This window comes from Lutra lutra, chromosome 1 (genome assembly GCF_902655055.1).
Source record: "Lutra lutra chromosome 1, mLutLut1.2, whole genome shotgun sequence".
Classification (NCBI taxonomy): domain Eukaryota; kingdom Metazoa; phylum Chordata; class Mammalia; order Carnivora; family Mustelidae; genus Lutra; species Lutra lutra.
In genome coordinates, this window is record NC_062278.1 from 156,432,524 (window position 1) to 156,456,927 (window position 24,404).

The 24,404-nt window shown below is 41.5% G+C and overlaps 2 protein-coding genes across 10 annotated transcripts in view; one reads left to right on the top strand and one right to left on the bottom strand.

The window, feature by feature from the left end:
- The window catches only part of MLH1 (mutL homolog 1), a 50,466-nt gene extending 36,213 nt beyond the window's left edge, over positions 1-14,253 (bottom strand). Inside the window, exons 1-8 of one of the 2 annotated variants that reach the window (XM_047740989.1) lie at positions 14,110-14,253; positions 12,041-12,131; positions 9,727-9,825; positions 5,764-5,837; positions 3,844-3,916; positions 2,609-2,700; positions 1,173-1,215; positions 954-1,042 (exon numbers count right to left, since the gene is read on the bottom strand). In XM_047740989.1, coding sequence (XP_047596945.1) covers positions 954-1,042; positions 1,173-1,215; positions 2,609-2,700; positions 3,844-3,916; positions 5,764-5,837; positions 9,727-9,825; positions 12,041-12,131; positions 14,110-14,225 — 677 coding nt within the window. In that variant the 5' untranslated portion in view covers positions 14,226-14,253. Of the gene's footprint in view, positions 1-953; positions 1,043-1,172; positions 1,216-2,608; positions 2,701-3,843; positions 3,917-5,763; positions 5,838-9,726; positions 9,826-12,040; positions 12,132-13,728; positions 13,816-14,109 lie in introns of those variants that run through there. The other variant, XM_047740998.1, reaches the window with a different exon arrangement.
- Positions 14,254-14,589: 336 nt separating this feature from the next.
- On the top strand, positions 14,590-22,411 carry EPM2AIP1 (EPM2A interacting protein 1). Of its 8 annotated transcripts, none has more exons than XM_047741086.1 (3): positions 14,590-17,282; positions 20,593-20,621; positions 21,275-22,411. In XM_047741086.1, exon 1 carries the CDS (start codon positions 14,704-14,706, stop codon positions 16,528-16,530), a length of 1,827 nt encoding a protein of 608 aa, XP_047597042.1. In that variant the 5' UTR covers positions 14,590-14,703; the 3' UTR covers positions 16,531-17,282; positions 20,593-20,621; positions 21,275-22,411. The 8 variants fall into 8 exon arrangements, with proteins under 8 accessions (XP_047597042.1, XP_047597059.1, XP_047597051.1 ...); XM_047741103.1 differs by having other exon boundaries at positions 21,722-22,411; XM_047741095.1 differs by having other exon boundaries at positions 14,590-16,993; positions 17,177-17,282; positions 20,593-22,411.
- Positions 22,412-24,404: the final 1,993 nt, after the last annotated feature.

Consider the following 24,404-nt stretch of genomic DNA (forward strand, 5'->3'; position numbering starts at 1 on the left):
TGAGTCCTTAAATAATAAAGAAGCTCTTACAAGTTTCCTTATACAATAGTGTTCTCTCTCTGCTCTGGGAACACAGTTTAAAAAACTTAATTCATTAACAATTAGTAAAGAGGGTAATTAAAAGCAAATTGACTGTTACCTAGTTAGGAACTTGGTTTTGCTCAAAGAAATGAGTAATTTGTCCTCTGAAGTAGAAAACTGGGCTCTGGGACTACCGCTACTTCTAGGATTTCTGCAAAAAAGAAAGCCAGGGGCTGTCTTCTCCATCTGCATATGCCCTGCATCCAGGCCATGCCTGGCAGGTAGAGGGGCCTTAGTATTCTTCCCCTCAGATTACGGCATGGGCACTTTGGGCTCTGCAGAGTCCTGAGACTTAGCTAGGACTCTGTGATGGAAGTGGTGGGTTTTGCCTCGTAAGGAATGCTGTGAGCAATCTATACCACAGGTTCCCTCTGAGGCTCTTCCTGACAATGAAGATTTGGTAACTTAGAAATCTGCTTGCCACCAGACGGGTAAGTCTTTACGGATAGGGAGTATTTTATCGGTCTTTACATCCTTAACTTCCAGCACAAAGCCTAGAATGTGAGAGGCAATTAATAAATGTCGAGCCACAATGAGTGAAATCTCAAACTGATGATACGGGAAGTATTAGGAAAAGACAAAGCACTGGAAGATGAAAGAATTCTACAACCTTGTGATTATTCTGAAGACCGAGGCTAGAGAGAACACACTGATTTACAGCCGGAGCATCTGGGAGATAACATGCACCCAAGAAGTGTGGGTTTCCCTGAAATTATGACTCCATGAACAAATCTGGAGCACGGAAATATGGCCTGTTTATTTCATTAAAGCAAACTCTTCAGGCAGGTGTTACTTTGACAGATTCCAAAATTCCTAAATGGTAAACCAAGACGTGGAATACAGATTTTTCAAAATATGAATTATCAACATACCGGCTGACAGCATTTCCAAAGATGGAGCGAATATTGTCCACCGTTGTGGCATTGGGCAGTGTCCTAACGTCAGCCACGGTCTCACCTTGCTGATAAACAGAGCAGAAAATACTCACAGTTGTGAATGAAACATCCTAATCTTATCTCCTCAGGTGAACTATTAAAAAAAAAAATCCCTTTTCTTAAATACAAACCATCCCTTATAAACCAACCACTTACTTTTTTAACTGAGAAACTAATGCCTGAATTGTGTATTGAATACCTGTCAAAGAAAAGACAACAAAACAGTAAGCAGAGTGGCCAAAAGCACAATATAACACAGAACTCCCTATTGGTTAAATAAATTGTTGGGGTGACATGATTTAAACAAAGATAGACAGGAATATCTCCATATATCATATTTTACCCACAGGAAAATAGGCCAACACAGACTTAATGGAGATAGCAATGCTAAATGTGGCAGAATCAAACAAAAACAGAGTTTTTTGCTTTTTTAGTTCTGACTAGACTCAATGATATTTCAATACAATCTCTTCCTTGCCTACTGTTTTACTTTCACAAACCCACTAGGTGCAGTGTGCATCTCAAGAACCTACGCTTTACAACTCCTGAACTCTTCTATTCTCTCTCAGAGCCCCTCAAGACACCCGCTCCTTACCCACTTCTTTTTTGGCCCCAGGCCCTGTTTCAGCATCTCCCAGTCTTCTCAGTTGACTATTATTTATTTATTACTCCTCCCTCATGGGCCCCATGAACTGAAGGACTGTGCCTAGCAAAATGCATTCATTCAGCTAACAATTATGAATTCACTTGACTATACCTAGTACCAAAAAAGCCAACTAGAACTCCTTTATTTCAAGAGATAATTAATATTCTGATACTGCTTTATACAACTCCAAGGAAAAGCAAAGAAAATGTAGAAGTCTGTTCCACTTTATAAGGAGCAAAAGTTTTATTCATTTTGGAGTTTTCAGAAATACTGAAAAATAGTTAATAGATCTCTGCTACCACTCCAGGATGTGTAGGCTTAGAGAGCCCATGCTGGATCCACTGAACAGTGGACATAATGTTATTTTCACTGGCCCTGAACCCTTTCTCCTTCTTTTAACAGGCTCTAGTCTTCCTTTGGGAAACTACCTCTTCCCCATTCCACCTGATTTACCCGAAACTGCCAATCAGGGAATCTCCCCATAGAAAAGAGGCACATGACGGGGGGACCCAAGCCATGCCAATCAGATGCACTCTCCCAGGAAACAGACTCTTGAGTAGAGTCAGGAAGAATGAAAACAACTGTAGCAGGGCTACTATCTAATCCCCAAAGCCAGCCTGGTTTTCATCCTCTCCACGGAGCAGGTGCTGACATTTCTTGCCGCTCTTAGCCTTCCAATAAATTTCTTTTGGGTTCAAGTTAGTTGGGAGTCCATCTGTTTTGCTTTCCACCACAGAACACTTGCCAATGGAGAGACCAACTGCTCTCCCAGGGAGATGAGAGGAAGCCCAGAACTGGCGACTAAAGCTTGACCAGAAACAATCCATATGCTAGAATACAATGTGCTGTTTTCCACCTAGCTCACCAACTGTTCTTAGATTAAGCACCGGCACACATTCCTTCAGTGAGAGATGGCAAAGAACCACTCTCAGACTTTGGACTGTACCTGCCAACAACTTCCAAAATTTTCCCATACTCTTCACTTGCATTTTTTAAAGCTTTCCTCCTCGTGGATATGTTGTAAAAAAGGTCCTCCACCTGAAATGAAATTGATTCTCTCTTATAAATTCACAGAAATACATGGAAATAAAGACCCAAGCTGTCTACCTAAAGCTGGCTAGCAGAGAATCCAACTATACTTACCAACAGTACAGTTCAAAGCACTGATTGGGGGAGAGGACAAGAGATAAGTTAGCCTTAACAAAGGAAATAAAGGATATTTTTCCTGCTTCCCATATTCATTAACTGATTTCTCAAATAGGTACTGAGGGCTATCTTTAGGTCAGGCTCTTTGCTCTGTGCTGGGAATACAAAGACCAATAAAGCACAGTCTTATTCAGGATAGTACGCGATTCAGTGGCGGCAAACATGTAAATTTACCAATAATTATATTATCACATGGCATCTAAGAATATTTTCTAAACTAAGAGTTCTTATAAAGATGTCTGAGATCATTTGGGCTTCTTGGAAATCACACCCTGGTTACTCTGTGTACTGGATCTGTCTTAACATGCACTTAACATTCACTTCTGCCTCCTGCCCGTCTTATCCCATCTTATCAAGGCAAGGGTTTACAGCCTTCAGGGAAATGTGTTCTAGCTGGGGCTGAAGGTATGAGGGGTGCGATGCATATCATGACAGTGGGATGCTTTGTAGGATCACACAATGGGAGGAGACCAAACATGGCACCATAGAAATAAGGCAGTATACTAGACTTTTTCTGATTAATGATACAACCATATTATCAAACACTAAGTGGGCAGATATTCTTTATTCCATTTGAGAGATGGGAGAAGTGAGATAAAGGGAAACTAAACAACTTGCCTCTGGACACATAACCACTGAGTGACCAGGCTGAGACTCTAACTCACATCTTCTGGAGCCAAGTTTAAAGGTCAGTTCAATGCCAACTACCTTGCATCATTTCTGCCATCCCAGTGAAAGAATCCCCCAGCCTTTGAAAAAGATGGAGGGAGTGCACACAGGCTGCCATGCCATTAAAGCCATAATCAGTCCTGTTGTTTAGAGAGAAATGTCTTTGTTTCTATTAACTAGCAAAGATTCATTTTATTATTACTTTGAAAACTCAGAGACAATTTTTTTTGAGACAATTTTATTCTTTATGTCAGAATTTCTACAAAGCTCTTTTTCAAAAATTCATATTCCTTGTGCCATACTTACTGTGATCTGGGTCCCCTGATTGCCTGCACATGGTTTAGGAGGAGCTTTCAGCTTTCCATCTGAGTAATTTGCTCTTGAGAGAAAATATAAGAAACTATTAATATCCAAGAGGCATGGAATATCAATCCAAAGAGTATAAAAAGAAATTAAATCAAACAATAAGGTACAGCCATGCTCTCTACTGTTTTAATTACCATTTTCCTCTTTTTCTACGATTCCATTATCATTCCAATTGGATACCAAAACAAAAAAAAAATCCCTATTGTTCTAGCAAATGTTGCTTTTTAGTTCCTGAGTTTTGAGCTAAAAGCAATAGTTTTGCCATTGCCTACCATGACAACAAAATTTTTTTTATAATTATGTAATCATTTATGGAGGGGTTACCAAATGATAGGCCCGCAGAGGCCTTGGTAACAAAGAAAGGCCCTGGAGAGCTCTCAATCTAGGGGACACACTTTTTCCTAAAGTGCAGGACATTGTGCTAAGTGATCTAGAGAAGCAAACATTCAGCTGGGGGCCGGGGAGGGGAGTGAAAGCATCACAGAAAAGATGACAAGGCTCTAGGGAGGAAGAGTTTCAGGGAGAAAACACAGAAGACCATTGAGGCAGAGAAAAACAGAAAAGCACAGAAGCTTTGGAACACCTGGCAGCTGGGAATTTGTGGCGAGAAGAGGCTGGAAAGGTGGATGGAGAGCACAGTGCATGTGGGGATGGTCTGTTTAGGAATGGCTCTGGATTTCATACCACCATGGAAGGGGAGCCACTGGAGGTACCGAACAGGAGCATAATATAACCTTGGCGATGAAGGAACAGAATTTGTGTCCCAGGCCATTTAGGGAGACATTAATTCACAAGTATCTCCCCGTTTTGCGGGAAGGAATTCTGACCCAACCAGCACACCCAGATCCTACGGCAAGTAAAATTCACACAGCATCAAACTCACCCAGCAACAGTGCTGTATATTCTGGAATGCTCCCTTCCATTACATTACAGGTGTGTCTGCTGAGGACTGATAAACAGGCAGCCCGCCACTGTTGGAGCTATTTTCCATATTAATTTATGGACAGTCCTCATGATTTAAAAAAATTCTTTTTTAAGGTACTCCTAAATAAGGTACTCCTACCTGTCTTCCACTAGTAAATGGCCAGAGCTTATAAAAACAGAGGTGTAGGGGGACCTGGGTGGCTTAGTAGTTAAGCATCTGCCTTCAGCTCAGGTCATGATCCCAAGGTCCTGGGATCGAGTCCCGCATTGGGCTCCCTGCTCAGCAGGAAGCCTGCTTCTCCCTCTCCCACTCCCCCTGTTTGTGTTCCCTCTCTCGATGTCAAATAAATACATAAAATCTTAAAAAACAAAACAAAAAAACAAACAAAAACAACAGAGGTATAACTCTGATTCCTCAAATGCTATTTTTATTCTGTTCCAAGGCTGTCTGTCAGCCTCTGAATACTGTGGCAGCACAAGAGAAAGCCGGCACAGCATTGCCCCCTGCCCGCCCCCAATGGAAGGGCAAGCCAGCTCAGATAAGCATGTGGGGCAAGGAGCCAGGGGCTCACGAGCCAGCTAAGGAACCTTGAGCCTCCAGCACCCAGCCATAGCCCTGTCATCAGACAAAGTAACATCCTACTAAAGGGCACAGGGTCAGAATAATACCCGCTTCTACCACCTACTTAGAATACATCTGTGTAAGAGAGCTTGCAAGGACTTACATGTGACATCTTATCTATTAACAATCCATGAGTAAGATTATTACCTAATAATCATCCCTGTGGATTATCAACTAGTCCATAGAGAGGGAAGAAAATTTAACCAAGATCTTGGTCAAAAAAGATGACACTGGTGTTTAGATAGGGTCACTTTGAGATCCAGGCATAAAGCATGCTTCAGAATGAATACGAGTAAAAGCAGACTGTGCCATACCTGTACGCACACTTTGCATCAGCTGTTTTGGTTGTAATAGTAACATGAGCCACATGGCTGATGCTGGCCAAAGCCTAAGGAAGAAAACAAAATGGAATGAAAGACAAACATTGCTGTCACCCACTGTCACCTCATTAAAGAGAAAGGTGATCTAAATTACCCCTTCCATTTTGTATTAGCAAAGGGCAACAATGGGCATTTCGCTCACTCACTTTCATGACATGTTAAAAAAAAAGGATATCAAATTGAATTTGTAAAAAAAAAAAAAAATTGAATTTGTAGCATCTTATCAGAACAAGGGGGAAATAAATATGAAAAAAAGTCCAAAAGGAAACACAACAGAGTATTTTTAAAAATTTATTTTAAATCCAATATAGTTGGGGTATCTGGGTGGCTCAGTCAGTCAAGTGTCCCACTCTTGATAATTGGCTCAGATCATGATCTCAAGGGTTGTGAACCTCACATTGGGCTCCGAGTTCAGCAGGGAGTCTGCTCGAGATTATCTCTCTCCCTCTGCTCCTCCTCTGCTCCTATGTGTATATGTGTGGACACTTTCTCAAATAACTAAGTTTTAAAAAAAGAAAAAAATAAATCCAGTATAGTTAACATACACTGTTACATAAGTTAATTTCAGGTGTATAATACAGTGATTCAATAATTCTACACAATACTCAGTGCTCATCACAGTAAGTATACTCTTAATCTTCCTCACCTGTTCCACCCATTGCCCTCCACCACCTCACCTTTGATAACCATCAATTTGTTTTCTATAGTTAAGAGTCTGCTGTTTGGTTTGTCTCTTTTTCCCCTCTTTGCTTGTTTTTTTTTTTAAAGATTTTATTTATTTATTTGATAGACAGAGATCACAAGTAGGCAAAGAGGCACACACAGAGAAAGGAAGGGAAGCAGGCTCCCTGCCGAGCAGAGAGCCCGATTCTGGGCTCGATCCCAGGAACCTGGGATCATGACCTGAGCTGAAGGCAGAGGCTTTAACCCACTTGAGCCACCCCAGGCGCCCCCTTTTGTTTTGTTCCTTAAATTTCACACATAAGTGAAATCATATAGTATGTCTTTCTAAGACTGACTTACTTTACTTAGCATAATACCCTCTAGCTCCATTCACGTTGTTGGAAACACACCGGATTATTAATGTGTTAGCAGCAGGTGCGTTCAGGCAGCAGAACTACAGGCATGCTCAGTATTATTCTCAATGATCTGCCTCCCAATAATTTTGAAAACTTACCTTCAGGAATGGGGGCACTCCAAATACATAATGTTGCACACACACACAAAACTGTTTTCTGTAAGCTCTTATAGGTTTAGAAATGCAAATTTAGAAATATAAATTTAAAATGATCTAATTAAGACAAAAAAAAGTTTTAAAAAATGAACATTTTTCTCCCCTTGTAACTAAGACTGGTTTCCTAGCCCACTGGAACCTGTTTCTCCTTCCACAAGAAGGACATCACAGAATATAAAAATGTAACCAGGCACTGTGATGGGGGTCTGTGTGACAGCATCTCGGAAGATAGTGAACTCTACCTGTGGCAGGTTCAGTTCATTAATAAGGAACATGGCCTAGGCTCAGAGATTACCAGGTCCTAGCTGGATTTCCCTAGTTTATGTGACTGAGCTAATGTTCATAATTAAAAATGTAAAATGATTTTGAGACCTGTATAAGAAGGACATTAAATATATACAGTACATACTCAATTCCAGAGCCCCAAGATCATGGCCTAAGCCAAAATGAAAAGTCTCAGATACTTTACCGACTCAGATACTTTACTGACCGACAGGCTCCCCATGAATGTTATTTCTTTAAATTGACCCTGAGACAGTAATTGAACAAAATACACTATATATGAACATATGCATATTCACCAAGAAAATGACAAAATGCATAAATGTTCAATAGGAATCATTTAAATAAACACAGTATATTCATACAATAGGATAAAATAGAAGTATTAAAAATTACATAGGAAATATATATATATATATATATACATGTGTATATATATATATATATATATACATATATATATATATATCTTTTTTCCCAATGAAAAGATATCCACGGTGTATTGTCATAAAATTATAAGATCCTGTTTTAGTCTTAAAATGTTTTTAACCACTTTTTATATTGTATATTCCTCCCATGCATCACATAATTTTATTCACAAATATTCCCACATATATTTTAAAAGATAAGGACTCCTCCAAAAAACATCATACTATTTTTTATACAAGAAAATCCACAATTTTTAAAAAAAATTTACTTATTTATTTATTTGAGAAAGCGCATGCTCAAGAGAGAGCACAAGCAGTAGAGGGAGAAGCAGCAGAGAGCCCACTGTGGGGCTTGATCCCAGGACCCAGGGATTATGACCTGAGCTGAAGGCAGCTACTTAACCCACTGAGCCACCCAGGCATCCCAACAATTTCCTTTTTTTAAAAAACTTTTTTAAAGATTTTATTTATTTATTTGACATATTTGACAGAGAGAGAGAGCGTGCACAAGCAGGGGGAGCAGCAGGCAGAGGGAGAGAGAGAAGCAGGCTCCCGGCTGAGCAAGGAGCCTGATGTAGGACTCGATCCCAGGACTCTGGGATCATGACCTGAGCCAAAGGTAGCCGCCTAACCAACTGAGCCACTGAGGTGTCCCCCAACAATCTCTTCTCTTTTTTATTTTTTATTTTTTTAAAGATTTTATTTATTTATTTGACAGAGAGAGATCACAAGTAGACAGAGAGGCAGGCAGAGAGAGAGAGAGAGAGAGAGAGAGAGAGAAGCAGGCTCCCCGCCGAGCAGAGAGCCCGATGCGGGGCTCGATCCCAGGACCCTGAGATCATGACCTGAGCCGAAGGCAGCGGCTTAACCCACTGAGCCACCCAGGCGCCCCCAACAATCTCTTCTTAATACTATCAAATAACCCATGTGTTCAAATATCTTGTCTCAAAAAAATTTTTTTTACAGTCTGCTCAAATCAGGATCCAAGTAAGAGGTATACATTGGGGCTGGTTCATATGCATTTTAAGCCTCTTTTTTTTTTTTTTTTTTTTTTCCTTTAGAGAGAGAGCAAGAGAGAGTGTGACAGGGATGGAGTGGAGGGAGATAGAAGGAGAATGGAGAGGGACTTTTAAGCAGACTCCATGCCCAGTGCAGAGCCCAAGATGGGACTCGATCTCACAAACTTGAGATCATGACCTGAACTGCAATCAAGAGTCAGACACTTAACCAACTGAGCCATTCAGGCGCCCCACGCCTCATAATCTACAGGTTTTTGTTCCCTCCTCCACTTTTCTTCTTGCAGTTTATTTGTTGAAGGAAACAAACGAGACTTTTATCATGTCGTTTCCTAATCTCTGTATTATTTACCATGCTTCCTCACCTCCTATATTTTTCCACCACTTGCACTTAGTAAGTATTAATCAGATTCATATTTGATAATTTGACAAAAAAACTTTGGGAGTGGTGTTTCATTCTCCATCAGAAGATTCCTAGCTAACATCTGGGCAGGAGGGAGGGGGATTGTATCTGTAAATAAAATAGTTTTTAGTGTATATTAAGAATTTATGAATAATCCTTGGTTTTGGAAAATGAATTTTAATTTTGTTTGATTTGCACATACTTAACAAGTAAAAAGAATCAGATCTGATTTACCTCTGTTGAGAAACAAAAGTTGACAAATGGCAGAAATGTCATCACAGAAGGATATTTTCTTTTTTTTTTTTTTAAAGATTTTATTTATATAACAGAGAGAGAGAGATCACAAGTAGGCAGAGAGGCAGGCAGAGAGAGGAGGAAGCAGGCTCAGTGCTGAGCAGAGAGCCCGATGCGGGGCTCGATCCCAGGACCCTGAGATCATGACCTGAGCCGAAGGCAGAGGCTTAACCCACTGAGCCACCCAGGCGCCCCCATCACAGAAGGATATTTTACACATTTCTTTGATCTTTAGCTTACCTCACCCCGAAAACCATAGGTAGAAATACTAGCTAAATCCTCAAAGGACTGCAGTTTACTTGTAGTGAACCTCTCACACACAATGTCCAGATCTTCCTTCTAGAAGATACCAAAAAATAAGTAAATAATTATGCTACTCATTTTTTCCAATTTTTAAATTTCCCTTTTCTTGACTGAATCCAAGAAGAAACCCCTTTCAGGAGAGGAGTTTTGAAATCAGCGATAACTTCCTCACGCGGCATCAGAAATGCCACACTGTCCCGGTGTCCCTTCTCTCTCATGAGTCACATCTCTCTGCATTTGCTGGTTCCGCCTCATCTCTGTTCTCCGTCAGTGGAGCAACCCAGGACTCCAGCCTTGGACCTCTTTACTGTCTACATTCACTCTCTATTTATTTGACAGAGATCACAAGTAGGCAGAGAGGCAGGCAGAGAGAGAGAGGGAGAAGCAGGCTCCCTGCTGAGCAGAGAGCCCGATGTGGGGCTTGATCCCAGGACCCTGAGTTCATGACCCGAGCTGAAGGCAGCGGCTTTAGCCCACTGAGCCACCCAGGTGCCTCTACACTCACTCTCTTGATGAGTTAGTTCTCCCAGCCACATGAATTTATAAAAATCATTATTATTAGAAAACTTCTTTATTAAAAATCTATAGAAGCATTTAATTATAGTGAAGTATACATAACAAACTTTACCACTTTTAATGTACAGTTCTGTGGCCATAAATACATTTGCACAGTGTGCAACATCACCACTATCCATCTCCAGAACTCTTTCATCCTTCCAAGCTGACACTTGGTCCCCATTAAATGATAATTCTTCATCCACCCCTTCCCCAAACACCTTGCAACCACCATTCTACCTTCTATGAATGGGACTACTCTAGGAACCTCCTAGGCGAGGAATCGTACTGTGAATGGTGTATTTTACTTAATGTGATGTCTTCAAGGTTCATGCATATTGCAACCTGTGTCTGAATTTCAATCCTCTTTAGGCTGAATAATATTCCATTATGTGTATATGTCACATTTTTAAATCTACTCATCTACAGAACCCTGGGTTGCTTCCAGATTTTGACTATTGTAAATATGCTGCTATGAACATGGGGGGACAAATGTCTTCAAGACCTTGCTTTCAATTCTTTGGAATATTACTCACAAGTTCTGCTGAACTGCACGGTAATTCAGTTTAATTTTTTCAAGAATCACCATACTATTTTCCACATTGGCTACACAATTTACATTCCCACCAGCAAATGCACAAGGGTTCTAATTTTTCTGTATTCTTTATAACACTTGTTATTTTATTTTACTGTTTTTGTAATAGCCATCCTAATAGGTGTCAAATGGTAGGTCGTTGCTTTTATTCATATTTCCTTAATGACCTGTGACATTCAGCACCTTTTCATGGGAGTCTCATGGTTTTTACTACCATCAAAATGCAATACACTAAATTTTTATCTCCAGCCCAAACCTCTATGCTGCCCTCCAGACTCACAGGCTAACTCAAATAAGAGCCGTCTCAAGGTTACCATGCCCCCAAATGATTTTCTGATACGCCCCCAAATGTGTTTCTTCCATAGGCTTTCCCATCACTAAGAGGCAACTCTTCCATTTGCACAGGCCAAAACCTTGAAATCATTCTGGACTCCTCTTTCTCTGACACCACGCATCAGCAAATTCTGAGAGCTCTGTTTTTGTAATCAATGCAGAATCTCACTGTTTCTTGCTTCTCTACTGCAACTAAACTAGTCCAAGGCATGGTCACCCCTCTCCTGGATTGCTCCAAGAGCCCTCTCACTGCCTCTGTCCTGTCCTGCCACAGTCTGTTTTCCATATTCTAGACAAATGGGTTCCTATAAACCTCACCAAACCACGTCACCTCTTTGCTCAAAACCCTTTAATAGTATCCTACCCTATTCAGAGTAAAAGCCAAAGATTTTAGAATGGCCCATAAGGTCCTACGTAACTCACCTTTTGTTATTCTTCTATTCCCTCACTCTGTTAGAGACACATTGGCTCCCTGCTGATCCTTAAGGAAGTCAAGCGGGCTTCCATTTCATGGTCTTTGCATGTTCTGTCTGCCCAGAACTTTCATCTTTTAAGCACCTTTAAGCAACTCTCTCCTTGACCTTATTTTCCTGAACAAGTGTCCAGCTTAGAATAGTACTCAATATATACTTATCGCTGGTATTGAATATTTCAGTTAAAAATCCCATCCACCAATGCTGTTTCCGAAACAGGGAAAGGCTCTGTCACTCCCTGTAGGTATATACCACAAAGCACACAAAGAGCCTGCTCCTCTGAGGTTTTACTTACCCTGATCCCAGTGCCATTGTCTTGGATCTGAATTAACTTGAGGCCTCCCTCTTTAACAACCACTTGGATACTGGTGGATTTTGCATCTAAACTGTCAAATTAAAAAGAAAAAAATTTTATTACTCTGTAACTATTCTAATGTACATATTTTAATATGAGCTAAAGTATAAGAACAAATTCCAAAGAAATACAAGACTGTCTGATGTGTGTTTTTCCTCTGTTCTACGGGCTCTGTGACTACACTGTAACAAGTTCACATGCTGTGTGAGAGAGGGGAAAAAGAGAGGCAGGAGGGGGCAATCATCATTTCCAATAAGACATTCAACACTTTATTTCTGTTCCTCTGGGAAAGAAAGTGAAGTTAAAAGTAGGATCCTTGGGCGCCTGGGTGGCTCAGTGGGTTAAGCCGCTGCCTTCAGCTCAGGTCATGATCTCAGGGTCCTGGGATGGAGGCCCGCATCGGGCTCTCTGCTCAGCAGGGAGCCTGCTTCCCTCTCTCTCTCTCTCTGCCTGCCTCTCCATCTACTTGTGATCTCTCTCTGTCAAATAAATAAATAAAATCTTAAAAAAAAAAAAAAGTAGGATTCTTTTACCACATGCCTATTTCTTATTCTCTTCTCAACTAATCTTGCCATTTATTCAAATTTATTCAGTCTCGGGTTCCCAAGTGACCCTAATAAGATGCCGTTTCAAAAAAATTATAAATGTGTTTTTCTACTATTTACTCCCTTTTAAGAAAATACATTTTGCTGGGAAAAACAAAGAAAGAAAGAAAAAAAGGCAACACAGAAAGTTCTTTGAGAAGCCAAGAAATCTTTTGTCCTTACAAAGAGTAGCCAACCATCACAGAGAGCAGGGGCTAAGGAAAACAAATTTTGCCTGTGGCTGCATGAAAAAGAAAAGTAATCGGCCTCTCACACAGAAAATTCTTTCTTCAAAAATAAGACAGTAAGTTACTCAATACTAAAGACCTTTCTCAGAAGCCCTTGAAGTTGTATTAGCCATCTTGATTTACATATTAAAAAGAGCATAACTGGACTCCACACAAAATCCCTGCTCTTAGAACTTATTATAACCTACTTAGCTAACATGTTCAGTTTGGTGGTGTAGTAGTCTGGCTCATTACCGTAACAGGCCCAGGTTGTTCTGTTGGTGAATTCTAACATTGTAGAAACAAAAGCCAGCCTTTACAATAGGGGAAAGGAGAAACCTTTAGTCCTTTAGTCCCATTACCCTGAGTGGTTGTTTATTATGTTTTCACAATCAGCCTCCTTACCAACCCACCACTCTTAGCTGGGTCATTTTGTTCTTTTCGCGAATTTATTTTATGAACAACAATTGATTTAAACTCGAAGGTAATGCTTAGGTACATCGTGAGCATGTCTTTCTGAAGTTTACGGTTTACTCCCACCTTTCTTTCCAGGTTTTTAAGTCTTCCTTCCACACTGTGTGACACTTCTAAACTTCAGCATCCACGGGATACCCTCATGAAATCAGGTATCCTCAATGTGACGGACAGCCCCGCCCACCAAAAAAAGGCAAAGGGGAGGAAAACCCTACGTTGGCAATAGGGCAATCATAAGTTAAATCCGAAGTCCATCGGCCTGTCTAAAATCTAGACAATCTGTAATAAAAATCAAAGTGTACTCTTGAATGTGCATGGGTTATTTTTGGAATATGCAAGATACGTTAACACGCATAACAGGGCATCCTCTGAAGTATGAATGGAGACGGTCCCCCCGAAAATGTTTATGCATTTAAAATTCTGTATGTTCTGTACATTTAATTCTAAAAGCAGTTCCCTTAACTAATGGCGCCGCTCAACAATACAATGTAGCCCTCCACTTGGTACCCGCCTCCCTCCAACAACCCTACTAAGGTCTCGCGAGAGCGCACAAAAACTGGCAGTACTCGGGCAGGGAATAGAAATGACCCCCAGGCCCTCCGCGCCGCGGGCATGCGCTGTACACGCCTCCGCCAGGGGCAGGGAGGCGTGTCCGCGTGCCATCCTGAAGAGGGGCCTATTAAATCGTGGAAGATAAGGAAGCCCGGCTCCACTCCCTCCCTACCAGTTCTCAATCATCTCCTTGATGGCATTAGCCGGCCGCTGGATAACTTCCCCTGCCGCGATGCGGTTCACCACTGTCTCGTCCAACCGCCGAATAACCCCCGCTACGAGCGACATTTTGGCGCCGCAGGAGCCTAAGTCACGTCGAGATGCTCACCGGAAGTGCCTTCAGCCAATCACCTCAGGGCTTCGTGCCCACGTCTTTCCACCCTCTCTGTTTACGCGGTCTTGTCCCACCTTCTCGCGGCAGCGGCTTCGGAACCAGGGAGCTATTGATTGGGTAGCTGGATGCCAGTCAAGTTTCTTAAGTCCCCGGGTTCCTGGGTCTCTTGGTCCCTCCCTAGCGCACAGCTTCAGGCCACTGGTTAGTAGGGTATGCGCCTGCGCACTTCCCGCGCTTCCCATTGGCTCTTCCCTGGGCTAGGGAATACGAAATCTCCAGCCAATAGGAACGCAGGTGGCGTAGCCGGAGGTTGGTGTCCCCCTGCTGGGGTGATTTGGCGCAGAGCGGAGGAGGTGCTTGCTCCTGCTTCTGCTCCTCCCCTCTCCTTGCGGCCTCCCGGAGGTCGGCCCTGTTCTTGTGGCCTGAAGTAGGATGTGGATGACGCCCAAGAGGAGCAAAATGGAAGTCGACGAATCTCGGGTTTTCCGGGCCGAGTGGACCCAGCGTTACTTGGTGGTGGAGCCTCCGGAGGGCGAAGGGGCCCTGTGCCTGGTCTGTCGCCGCCTCGTCGTTGCCACCCGCGAACGCGACGTCAGGCGCCACTACGAGGCCGAGCACGACTACTACGAGCGGTATGTGGCGGAGGGCGAGCGCGCGGCCCTAGTGGAGCGTCTGCGGCAGGGCGACTTGCCCGTGGTCGTCCCGCTCACTCCTGAGGAGAGAGCTGCTCGTGCAGGCCTCGGGCTCGCCCGCCTCTTGGCCTTGAAGGGTCGCGGCTGGGGTGAGGGGGACTTTGTGTACCAGTGCATGGAGGTGATGCTGAGGGATGCCCTGCCCGAACACGTAAGCGTTCTGGATGGCATTGATTTATCGCCAGAGGTCACGCGGCAGAGGGTCCTGAACATTAACAAGAATCTACGCAGTCAGCTCTTTGACAGAGCCAAGGACTTTAAAGCCTATTCCCTTGCCCTGGACGACCAGGCCTTTGTGGCCTATGAGAACTATCTCCTGGTCTTTGTCCGCGGCGTGGGCCAGGACTTGGAGGTGCAGGAAGAGCTTCTGACCATTATCAACCTGACTCGTCACTTCAGTGTTGGTGCCCTTATGGCGGCAATCCTTGAGGCCCTGCAAACAGCAGGGCTTAGCTTGCAGCGAATGGTTGGCCTAACCACGACCCACACTCTGAGGATGATTGGTGAGAACTCAGGGCTAGTGTCCTACATGAGGGAAAAGGCTGTAAGCCCCAACTGTTGGAATGTTATCCATTATTCAGGATTTCTGCACTTGGAACTCTTGAGCTCCTACGATGTAGACGTTAATCAGATCATAAATACTATATCAGAATGGATAGTTTTAATTAAGACCAGAGGCGTTAGGCGCCCGGAATTTCAGGCCTTACTAACCGAATCTGAATCAGAGCATGGCGAAAGGGTTAATGGACGATGTCTGAACAATTGGCTTAGAAGAGGGAAAACTTTAAAATTAATATTTTCCCTGAGAAAAGAGATAGAAGCGTTCTTAGTTTCAATAGGGGCGACAACGGTCCATTTCACAGACAAGCAATGGCTGTGTGACTTTGGCTTCTTGGTGGATATTATGGACCACCTTCGAGAACTCAGTGAACTATTGAGAGTCAGTAAAGTCTTTGCTGCTGCTGCCTTTGACCATATCTGTACCTTTGAAGTGAAGCTGAATTTACTGCAGAGACATATTGAGGAGAAAAATCTAACACACTTTGCTGCCTTCAGAGAAGTTGTTGATGAGCTTAAACAGCATCTTAAAGAAGATCAAAAAATATTTGATCCTGATAGGTATCAAGTGGTGATCTGTCGCCTACAGAAAGAATTTGAGAGACATTTCAAGGACCTCAGGTTCATTAAAAAGGACTTAGAACTTTTCGCAAACCCTTTTAACTTTAAACCTGAATATGCGCCTATTTCAGTAAGAGTGGAGCTAACAAAACTTCAGGCGAATACTAACCTTTGGAACGAATACAGAGTCAAAGACTTGGGGCAGTTCTATGCTGGATTGTCTGCTGAATCTTACCCAATTATCAAAGGGGTTGCCTGTAAGGTGGCATCCTTGTTTGATAGTAACGAAATCTGCGAAAAGGCTTTTTCATATTTGACTCGAAACCAACACACTTTGAGCCAGCCATTGACAGATGAGCATCTCCACGCCCTGTTTAGGATTGCCACGACTGAAATAGAGCCGCACTGGGATGACCTTGTGAGAGGAAGAAATGAATCCAATCCATAAGCCTTGGTAGTACAACATCAAGACACCCAAAAGAGAATCTCATTCTAAAAGCAAACATTTGTCCGATTTTTCAAGTTAACTAATTTGGATTGTGTCAAAGCGCCAAGTTTATTCATCCAAATTGATCACGATTCAGATTCTTCTGACAGATGTTTTTATCATCTCAAGAGGCAGCATGGGACTGAGACATGCAAACACCTTTTTTAAAATTTAATTTAATGACAGAGTCATTGTCTTTTGCTTTTATGATATAATTGTTTTTAAAGAAGTTCAGTACTGATAATGTGAGTTGAATTAGAAGTCTGTTTTTCAGATGTTTTAAAGAAATTTTAGGTTTTAACAAAGTGTTTAAATTCTGATACATATGGTCTGAAGTTATCAACTCCTTAAATGTATGTTTGAGCCAGTTTGCAGAAACTCAGGAAGTTCAGAAGTTTCTGAGAAGGAAGAACGTACAGTGGAGGTATTTTGTCTATCAAAATGTTGAAGACTATTTTTTTTAAACTTTTCTGAGTCTGAAATCAATACTGACAGATGTCCTTTTACCCCCCCAACCTGCCCTAGCGATATTATTACTAGTAGAAAAAAATAATCATACAAAATTTTAGTCAAAGGAATAAGAATTATTTTTAAATTGCTGGTTTAGGAGGCTTCCTGCATTTTGGAGATCAGACTATCCAGCTATTGGGGGTCTCCCCTGAATTTTTCACAGTTGGGTGCTGTTTTATCAGATTGCCTATTAAAGGACTGCGGTAAGTATAGAATCTTAATGGTTTCCCGTTAGTAATTCTTTATTCTACTCCAGACAGAAGTTTAGCCCTGTCAAAAAAAAAAAAGGATGACAGAATAAGATTATTGCCCTCCAGGATCAGGAGGTGTGAGATATTTTAGCTTATGCACGGGTGTTCCTGCTTTATAAAGAAATCCTGTTTAAAGGAATCCTTTTATTTTAAAGTGATATGATGTCAGATTGTGTTAGCTGCTGGAAGTGGCTTTATTATAGAATTTAAAACTGCCCCACACATTCTATATGTAAGATAGCGCACAAGTAGAAATATTTAATTCTCAAGAAGCAGCTATATTAACAGATTGTAGCAATTCCGTATTTCTAGTGAGACATCAGCTTTGTGCAAAAACAGTGCTTTTCAAACTTAGGTTAACCATGAAAAGGAAATCGCACAGTAAAGCCAAATATATAAAATGATGTAAAAGCAGGACCCAACTTAGAGGTCCTCTCAAGTACAATTTGCAAACTTGTGCTAAAGTCCTGTCTTAACATTGTAACACGTTATTCTTGGTCACTAATCCAGCAAATTCATGGAACCAGGATATAACCAACAATTTAGAAGGAACTGATGCCCGAGCAATCAAAAGGGATGCCATGAGAGCTCAGGAACCATAGTGGTGTCAGTGGTTCTCGACCAGAAGCAGTAACCTCTCTTCCCAGAGGTTGTTAGAAAACAGGACATTTTTGGTCATTGGACTTACCTGGGGGGATTCTGCTGGCATTTAAGCATGAAGAACATCTCCCCCTCCTCTGCCTCCCCCCGCCCCCCTGCAGTGCATAGGACAGCTGGGCACAATAGAATATTAGCCTTCCTAAAGTGCCAGTAGATCCCCTGTTGTAGATTATTTTATTCTGAGGGACAGGGCAAATTACCGGTAGAAGCAGAATGAGAAAGGCCAAGTCAGGCAGACTGACACTACTCCACAGGGTAGACTCATTCCAATGTTGCAGGTTTGGCTGGTAAGGTGAGGTAAAGGCCTTGATAGATTCTGGTAGCTCAGTAGCATTTTAAGTCAGTAGCTTATATGAAACCAGACTAAAGAACTCTATTCTGTTAATCGGAATTAGTGCAGAAAAGCAAGTATTAACGAGCTAGTAATCGAGAATGGTCAAGTTGAGATTTTCAGTGATCAGGGAGTAAGCTTAAATATCTGGAAAAACAACAATGAAAAACCAACCCTCCCCCCCAAAATCTACCGGTAATTTGCCAGCAGTTGGAGTTTTCTCTTTCATGGCAAGTGCTTTTTTGAAAGAATGTTTGGAGGACTTGCTTCTGCTTTCCTACCCTAGTTCCTAAAAATACTGAAGTCTTGTACATTTTGTGAAGTTCCACTATATATTTTGCTTAAGGTAATAAAACTAGTTTGCCTCATGTAGTCACTGAGTTGGGAGGAGATAAAAGCTAAGGATTTAAAACTGACCCTAAATAATAGAGAATTTGCTATAAACTAGTCTTGTTTGTAAAAAAGAAAAAAATGTGTGTATATTACTGTTTTCTGTATTAAGTAATTCTGTAACTGCATGGCAGTCTTTAAAATTTTTTTTTTTTATTTACAAAATAGTTGTTACTGGTCCTGTCGTATTAGTGAATATAGTTAAAATAAGTACTATTTTTTAAAAACCTCGTGTCCCTATATCTCCCTTTCCTAGTAGTTTTCTTAAAAGATTTGTCTGTATTCCCGGTCTCTCAGTGCCACCCCAACTGCTCTCCCCAGCTAGATCCTTGGCAGTATTCTTACCCTCTTTGACACCACTGACTGCTCTTCCTTGAAGTGCTTACATATGTTGGCTTCAGGGGTAGATTGTCTCTGCAGGTATGCTTTCTCAGTCTGCTTCGTAGGTGCACCCCTTTCCCTTACATGTTTGTGTTCTTGTGATTTCAAAATTTTGTTGTAGAGCTATTTTCTACATCGTCTTAGCTGCTCTCATCCCTGTCCATGGCTTCATTTACCATCTGTATGCAAATGACCCCCACATTCTGTCTCCTTTCTAGGCCTTTCCTAATACATGTATCTATCTAACTGCCAACTTAAGTCACTCTGCTGTCTCATGGACACCATAGCATGTCATTGATCTTGCCGCCAAACCTGCTCTTCTTCTGTTGCCTCTTTCAGTAGATGGCACTGCTGCTACCAGTTGCCGTAGCCCAAGCCAAAAACTAATCTATCCATGACCTTCATCATATCCACTTGTGAAAACCTTTGTGTTAGGTCTACTGTCTCAAGTTTTTCTCACTTTTCCAGTGCTACCATTCTAATTCAGGCCATCAGCCAACCTAAATTGTAGCAACAGCATCCTTGTTAGTCTCTTTTTCTCTGGTTTTGAACATTTTTTTTATGCTGCAGCCAGATGGTTCCAAAAGACATACCTGGTCATCTCTCTCCACTGCTTTCACCATGACATAGGATAAAGATACAATTTCTGTTTATCTTTGAGTTCTCAGTTTAAATACCACTTCCTCTAGGAAGTCTTTACTAATGCCCTCTAGACTAGCTGCCCCCACTGTGCACTCTCTAAATGCCCTTTTCCTTTCCCAGCCATACACTTGGCACATTTTGTTGCTACTTCTTACCGATCACTGCTAGACTGTAAGCTTTACCAGGGCAGGGACTGTGCCTTGCTAGTTATTCTGTCTGTAGTGCTTAGCACAGTGCCTGGCATTCCAATAAATGTTTGGATGAATAAATATGTGTGTAGTGTTTTATGATCTTTGAAGCCCATTCATAGTCTCATTTGACCTTCACCAAGGTCTTCCTGCCTTAGCCTGCTTGTTGGGTAATTGTTACTCACATATTACGAACTAAGAAATGAAACTAAGTTCTTTGTGACTAAGGAATTGTATTCCCAGAATTTAGCTCAGTGCTTGGCATGTGGCTCAAATATTTATTATGTGAATGTTGTTGCGGAAACGAACTTAGATTGCAATTTGCCCTAGTAAATGTAAGTAGTAAAGCCAGGATTCAAACCCAGGTGTACTTACATAAATCTATGGAATAGTAAGTCTTTATCTCCTTTACTTGGAAGTCTTAATTTCATTTCTTTGTGGGTTTTTTTCCTTTTTCTTTTTTTTTTCTAACTTCCAAAGGTAGACTTCCAAAAGAACCTAGATGAAAAACAGTGGTCAACTATTTAGTGGACTAAAACAATACTGGTAATTAAAAAGTTACACTCAGTATCAGAAAAAGATAATGCCATTTAAAATACTCATTTTCCTTTTGTAAATATTAATCCTAGAAGAAAATGGCATACTATTTACTTGCTACTTTCCTTTACAGATGATTTCTGGCTCTTCTGGGATTTAAAAGTAAGTAAATTTAATAAAATATTAGAGGAATGGCTCTGTCTTCCTGATTCCTAGATACCCAGTTCTCTTGCTTTTCTTGCCTAAGGATGTCCTTATCACTTTTCTAAAGAAGATGACCCAAAAATGACATGTAGTCAAGGTGTACTTCTTAGATGTGCTGTGTTTCTTTCCTGGCTTGTTCACGTGCCTCTGAACTTAATTTCTGGGTAACCAGCTTTTGGGATTCGTGGAAGAACTATACCCATAGTCTTTTTCCTTGAGCCATTTTGTCCAATTTGAGGGATTAACCAGTGTTACACTAAATTGGACTTTTGGTCTGAGGCACATTAACTTATCCAGAAATCTTAACAGTAGGTGTGATAGTCATCCAGTGATCCTTGCTGCAAAACTGGTTTTAATGGATTTCTTTAATCCTCTAGATTAAAGAATTTCTCATTTTTATCTTTTCATAATTGAGAAGTGGTTTCATCCTGTCCAATATATACTCGAATTTGTGAATTCTACCCCTTTCATTTCTGCTTGCAAATTGATGAATTCTGAGATCATCTCTTTCTTACACATTTCGTCAGATGCAGCCACAGCAACCATAAGACATTTTGTTTTACTTTTCCCCACTCCCACTTTAGTAAAGGATGGATTTCTGTGCCTTCTAGGCTTTCCCAAGAGATCGTTTCACCGCTCCATAACATGAGTTGCCTCCGTAAGTTATTTCTTCCATCCTCCAATAGCAATTTCCTGAATGCCTACCAACTAAGCCAGTGTGTAGTATGTTGAGTTTTAAAAAATGGAGCCAATTTCTGTATCAGGATAGGCGAGGTTGTCATACAGTAACAACAGCAAAATCTCAATGCCTCGGGAACTCTTCTCTTGCAACTTGGCTAGGGACTTTGCTCGATAGGGGTCTGGGTCAACAAACTACAGTCCACAGGCAAAATCCATCCTGCTGCCTGTTTCTATAAATAAAGTTCTATTGGAAGATAGCCTTGCCCACTTAATTTATGTCTGTGGCTGCTTTTGCTCTATAATGGCAGAATGGAATAGCTGTGAGAAAGAGTGTGTGCGATGCACAGTCTAAAATAATTTGCTGTGTGACCCCACAGAAAATGCTCACCGATCCCTGCTCAAAGTTGTTCTCATTTTGGGACTCATAAGATACCATGTGCGGTGTGGGTGCTCATTTTGGGAAATGAAAAAAAAATGCAGCAAATCACTTAGAGGCCTGTAAAGCACTTCACTGCCCGAAACAAATCCCATGGCCACACCAAAGTTCCAGGAAGACTAATCCTTCCATGTGCCTCAGAAGAAAACCAGGAATACTTGGAAGACGACACTAGATCAACACATGGTTATATCTCTCCATTTATCTGATTTCTTTAAAAATATTTTTTATTGAGGTAACATATTCAGTAAAGTGTGTAAATATTAAATGTATGCCTCAGTGGATTTTTATATACACCCTGGAACCCATCACCCAGATCAAGATAGCATTTCTAGCACCCAGCAGATACCCTCATGTCCCTCCTGCACACAGATAGACTCATTGGATCCTTACAACAGAGCTTACTTTTGTCTTTTTAAAGCTTCATGTAAATGTGATGATTCTCTGTGCTCTTGTGTCTATTGTTCAGTACTGTGTGACTCAACCACGTTGCATGTAGAAGCATTTTTTATGTCTGTGCAGTATTCCATTGTACGACTGTACTGCGATTGATAAATCCATTCTACCATTGATGGAGATTTTGGTTGTTTCCAGTTGTGGTTATTATGAATAAAGTTGCTATAAACATTTCTGTATCTGTCTGTCAGTGAACATGTGCACCCGTTTCTCTCAGTGTACTCTGGCATACACCCAGCTTCCATACTTTACTGTAATTACTCAGCAATCAGACTGATCCCTAGTGTAAAAATATAAATCAGACCATGCCAGTCCTCTGCTCAAAATCCTCCAATGGCTTAGTATTATAATTAGAATAAAATCTGGCGTGGTCTACAAAGCCCTGTGTGATTGATCTACACCCCCAAATAACCCTTTTTCTTCCTACCCTGTCTTCCGTCGTATCCTTCAGTCCCTTTCCCTATCCCTGGTCACTGTACTGGACACTACTGGTGAGTTGGGGTATCAACATAAATGATTTGACCTTGTCCTTAAGGTGGTTGTTATCTACGTAGATAATTTTAACAAACCATAACACTGGTTTGTGTTAAATCGATTACTGTAGGGAATAAGAGGCAAGTTTGCCCTATGATTAGTGTAAAAAGAATTTACAATCATAAGAGTGTAAAGTAAATTGGAACCCCTGGAAGGGATTTAGAGAATAAGATTAAAATGTAAAGACTCCCTGAAAAATTAAAATGATGTGTAAAGTCTTGCATTTTAGTTCCGTTGATTATGAATTAGAGTTCACCAACCTGACTCCTCTTACAACTTACTATTTGCTGTTACATGTTCACTTCCTTGAGGGATAGGAGGGAGCTGGTTGGGGGAGGGGCAGTGAGAAGGCCCTGGAATAAATAAAGAAGTGCTGATATGGGGTGCCTGGGTGGCTCAGTGGGTTAAAGCTTCTGCCTTCAGCTCAGGTCATGATCCCAGGGTCCTGTGATCGAGTCCCGCACTAGGCTCTCCACTCAGTGGGGAGCCTGCTTCCTCCTCTTTCTCTCTCTGCCTCTCTGCCTGCTTGTGATCTCTGTCTGTCAAATAAATAAAATATTTTTAAAAATGTGCTGATATTCAGCGTGTTCCAAAATAGCACCCTTGTGACAAAGGGCCTCCCTAAACATTGTGCCATTATTGATATATTACTGATTATTGTAAAATAATGGAAAGATTTGACTTGAGCTCTTTCCACATTTTTTACTTTATTGATATGTAATTAAAGTACAATAAACTGCACAGTTTAAAGACACATGCATGAAAGTCACCACAATCAAGATAATGAGCATTTCATCATCCCATAGAGGTTGCCGTTTGGTTTTGACTAGTGAGGAGAAATTTACTGTAATTAAGCAGGGGTGGGGAGAAAGGACTTTAAAGAATATGAGGTTCTCTCAGAGCCACTATTGTTAACTTCTCTCTCTGAACTTTTTAAAAGTTTTTATTTCAGAGAGAGAGAGTGGAGCACAAGCAAGGGGAGCAGAGAGGGAGAAGCAGGCTCCCTGCTGAGCAGGAAGCCTGACACAGGGCTCTGTCCCAGGATGCTGGGATCCTGACCTGAGCTGAAGGCAGACTCTTAACTGCCTGAGCTGTCTTAACAATTTTGCCAGCCAGCCTTTGTACATCTCCCTGGCTGTCTATCACCACCCCACTCCAGCACCACTGACCCCTGACCCAGTCTCCTAATATGTCAGTTCCACATTTTGGGCAGGACTTGTGACAGTGCAGGCTGGTGATGTCTTCCCTGAGGCCAGGTGTGTGCACCCATAGTGAAGTGAGTGGTGGCTGTGAAGGGGAGGGGCCCCTAATAAATTTGGTGGGGCTTTCTGGTTATAAGAAACCAACTTGTAGTAGCTTACTGGGAAACAAGAGAATGATTAGAGAAATACATGAGTATCTCATGGAAACCGAGTAGGGGAATCAGATTCGGGGTCATTTGACACTAAATGAAAGCCTACTAGTGCCAGGCACTGGTCTGGGCACCAGAGACTCAGATTCCTAAACCAAATAAATTTCCTACCTTTGTGGGTCTTGTCTATGCCCTCCTTGCACACCTGCTTTGTTGTCTCTGAACAACACCAGCTTCCACTGCATGTGTGTGTGTGTGTGTATGTATGTATAAATTGTTATAA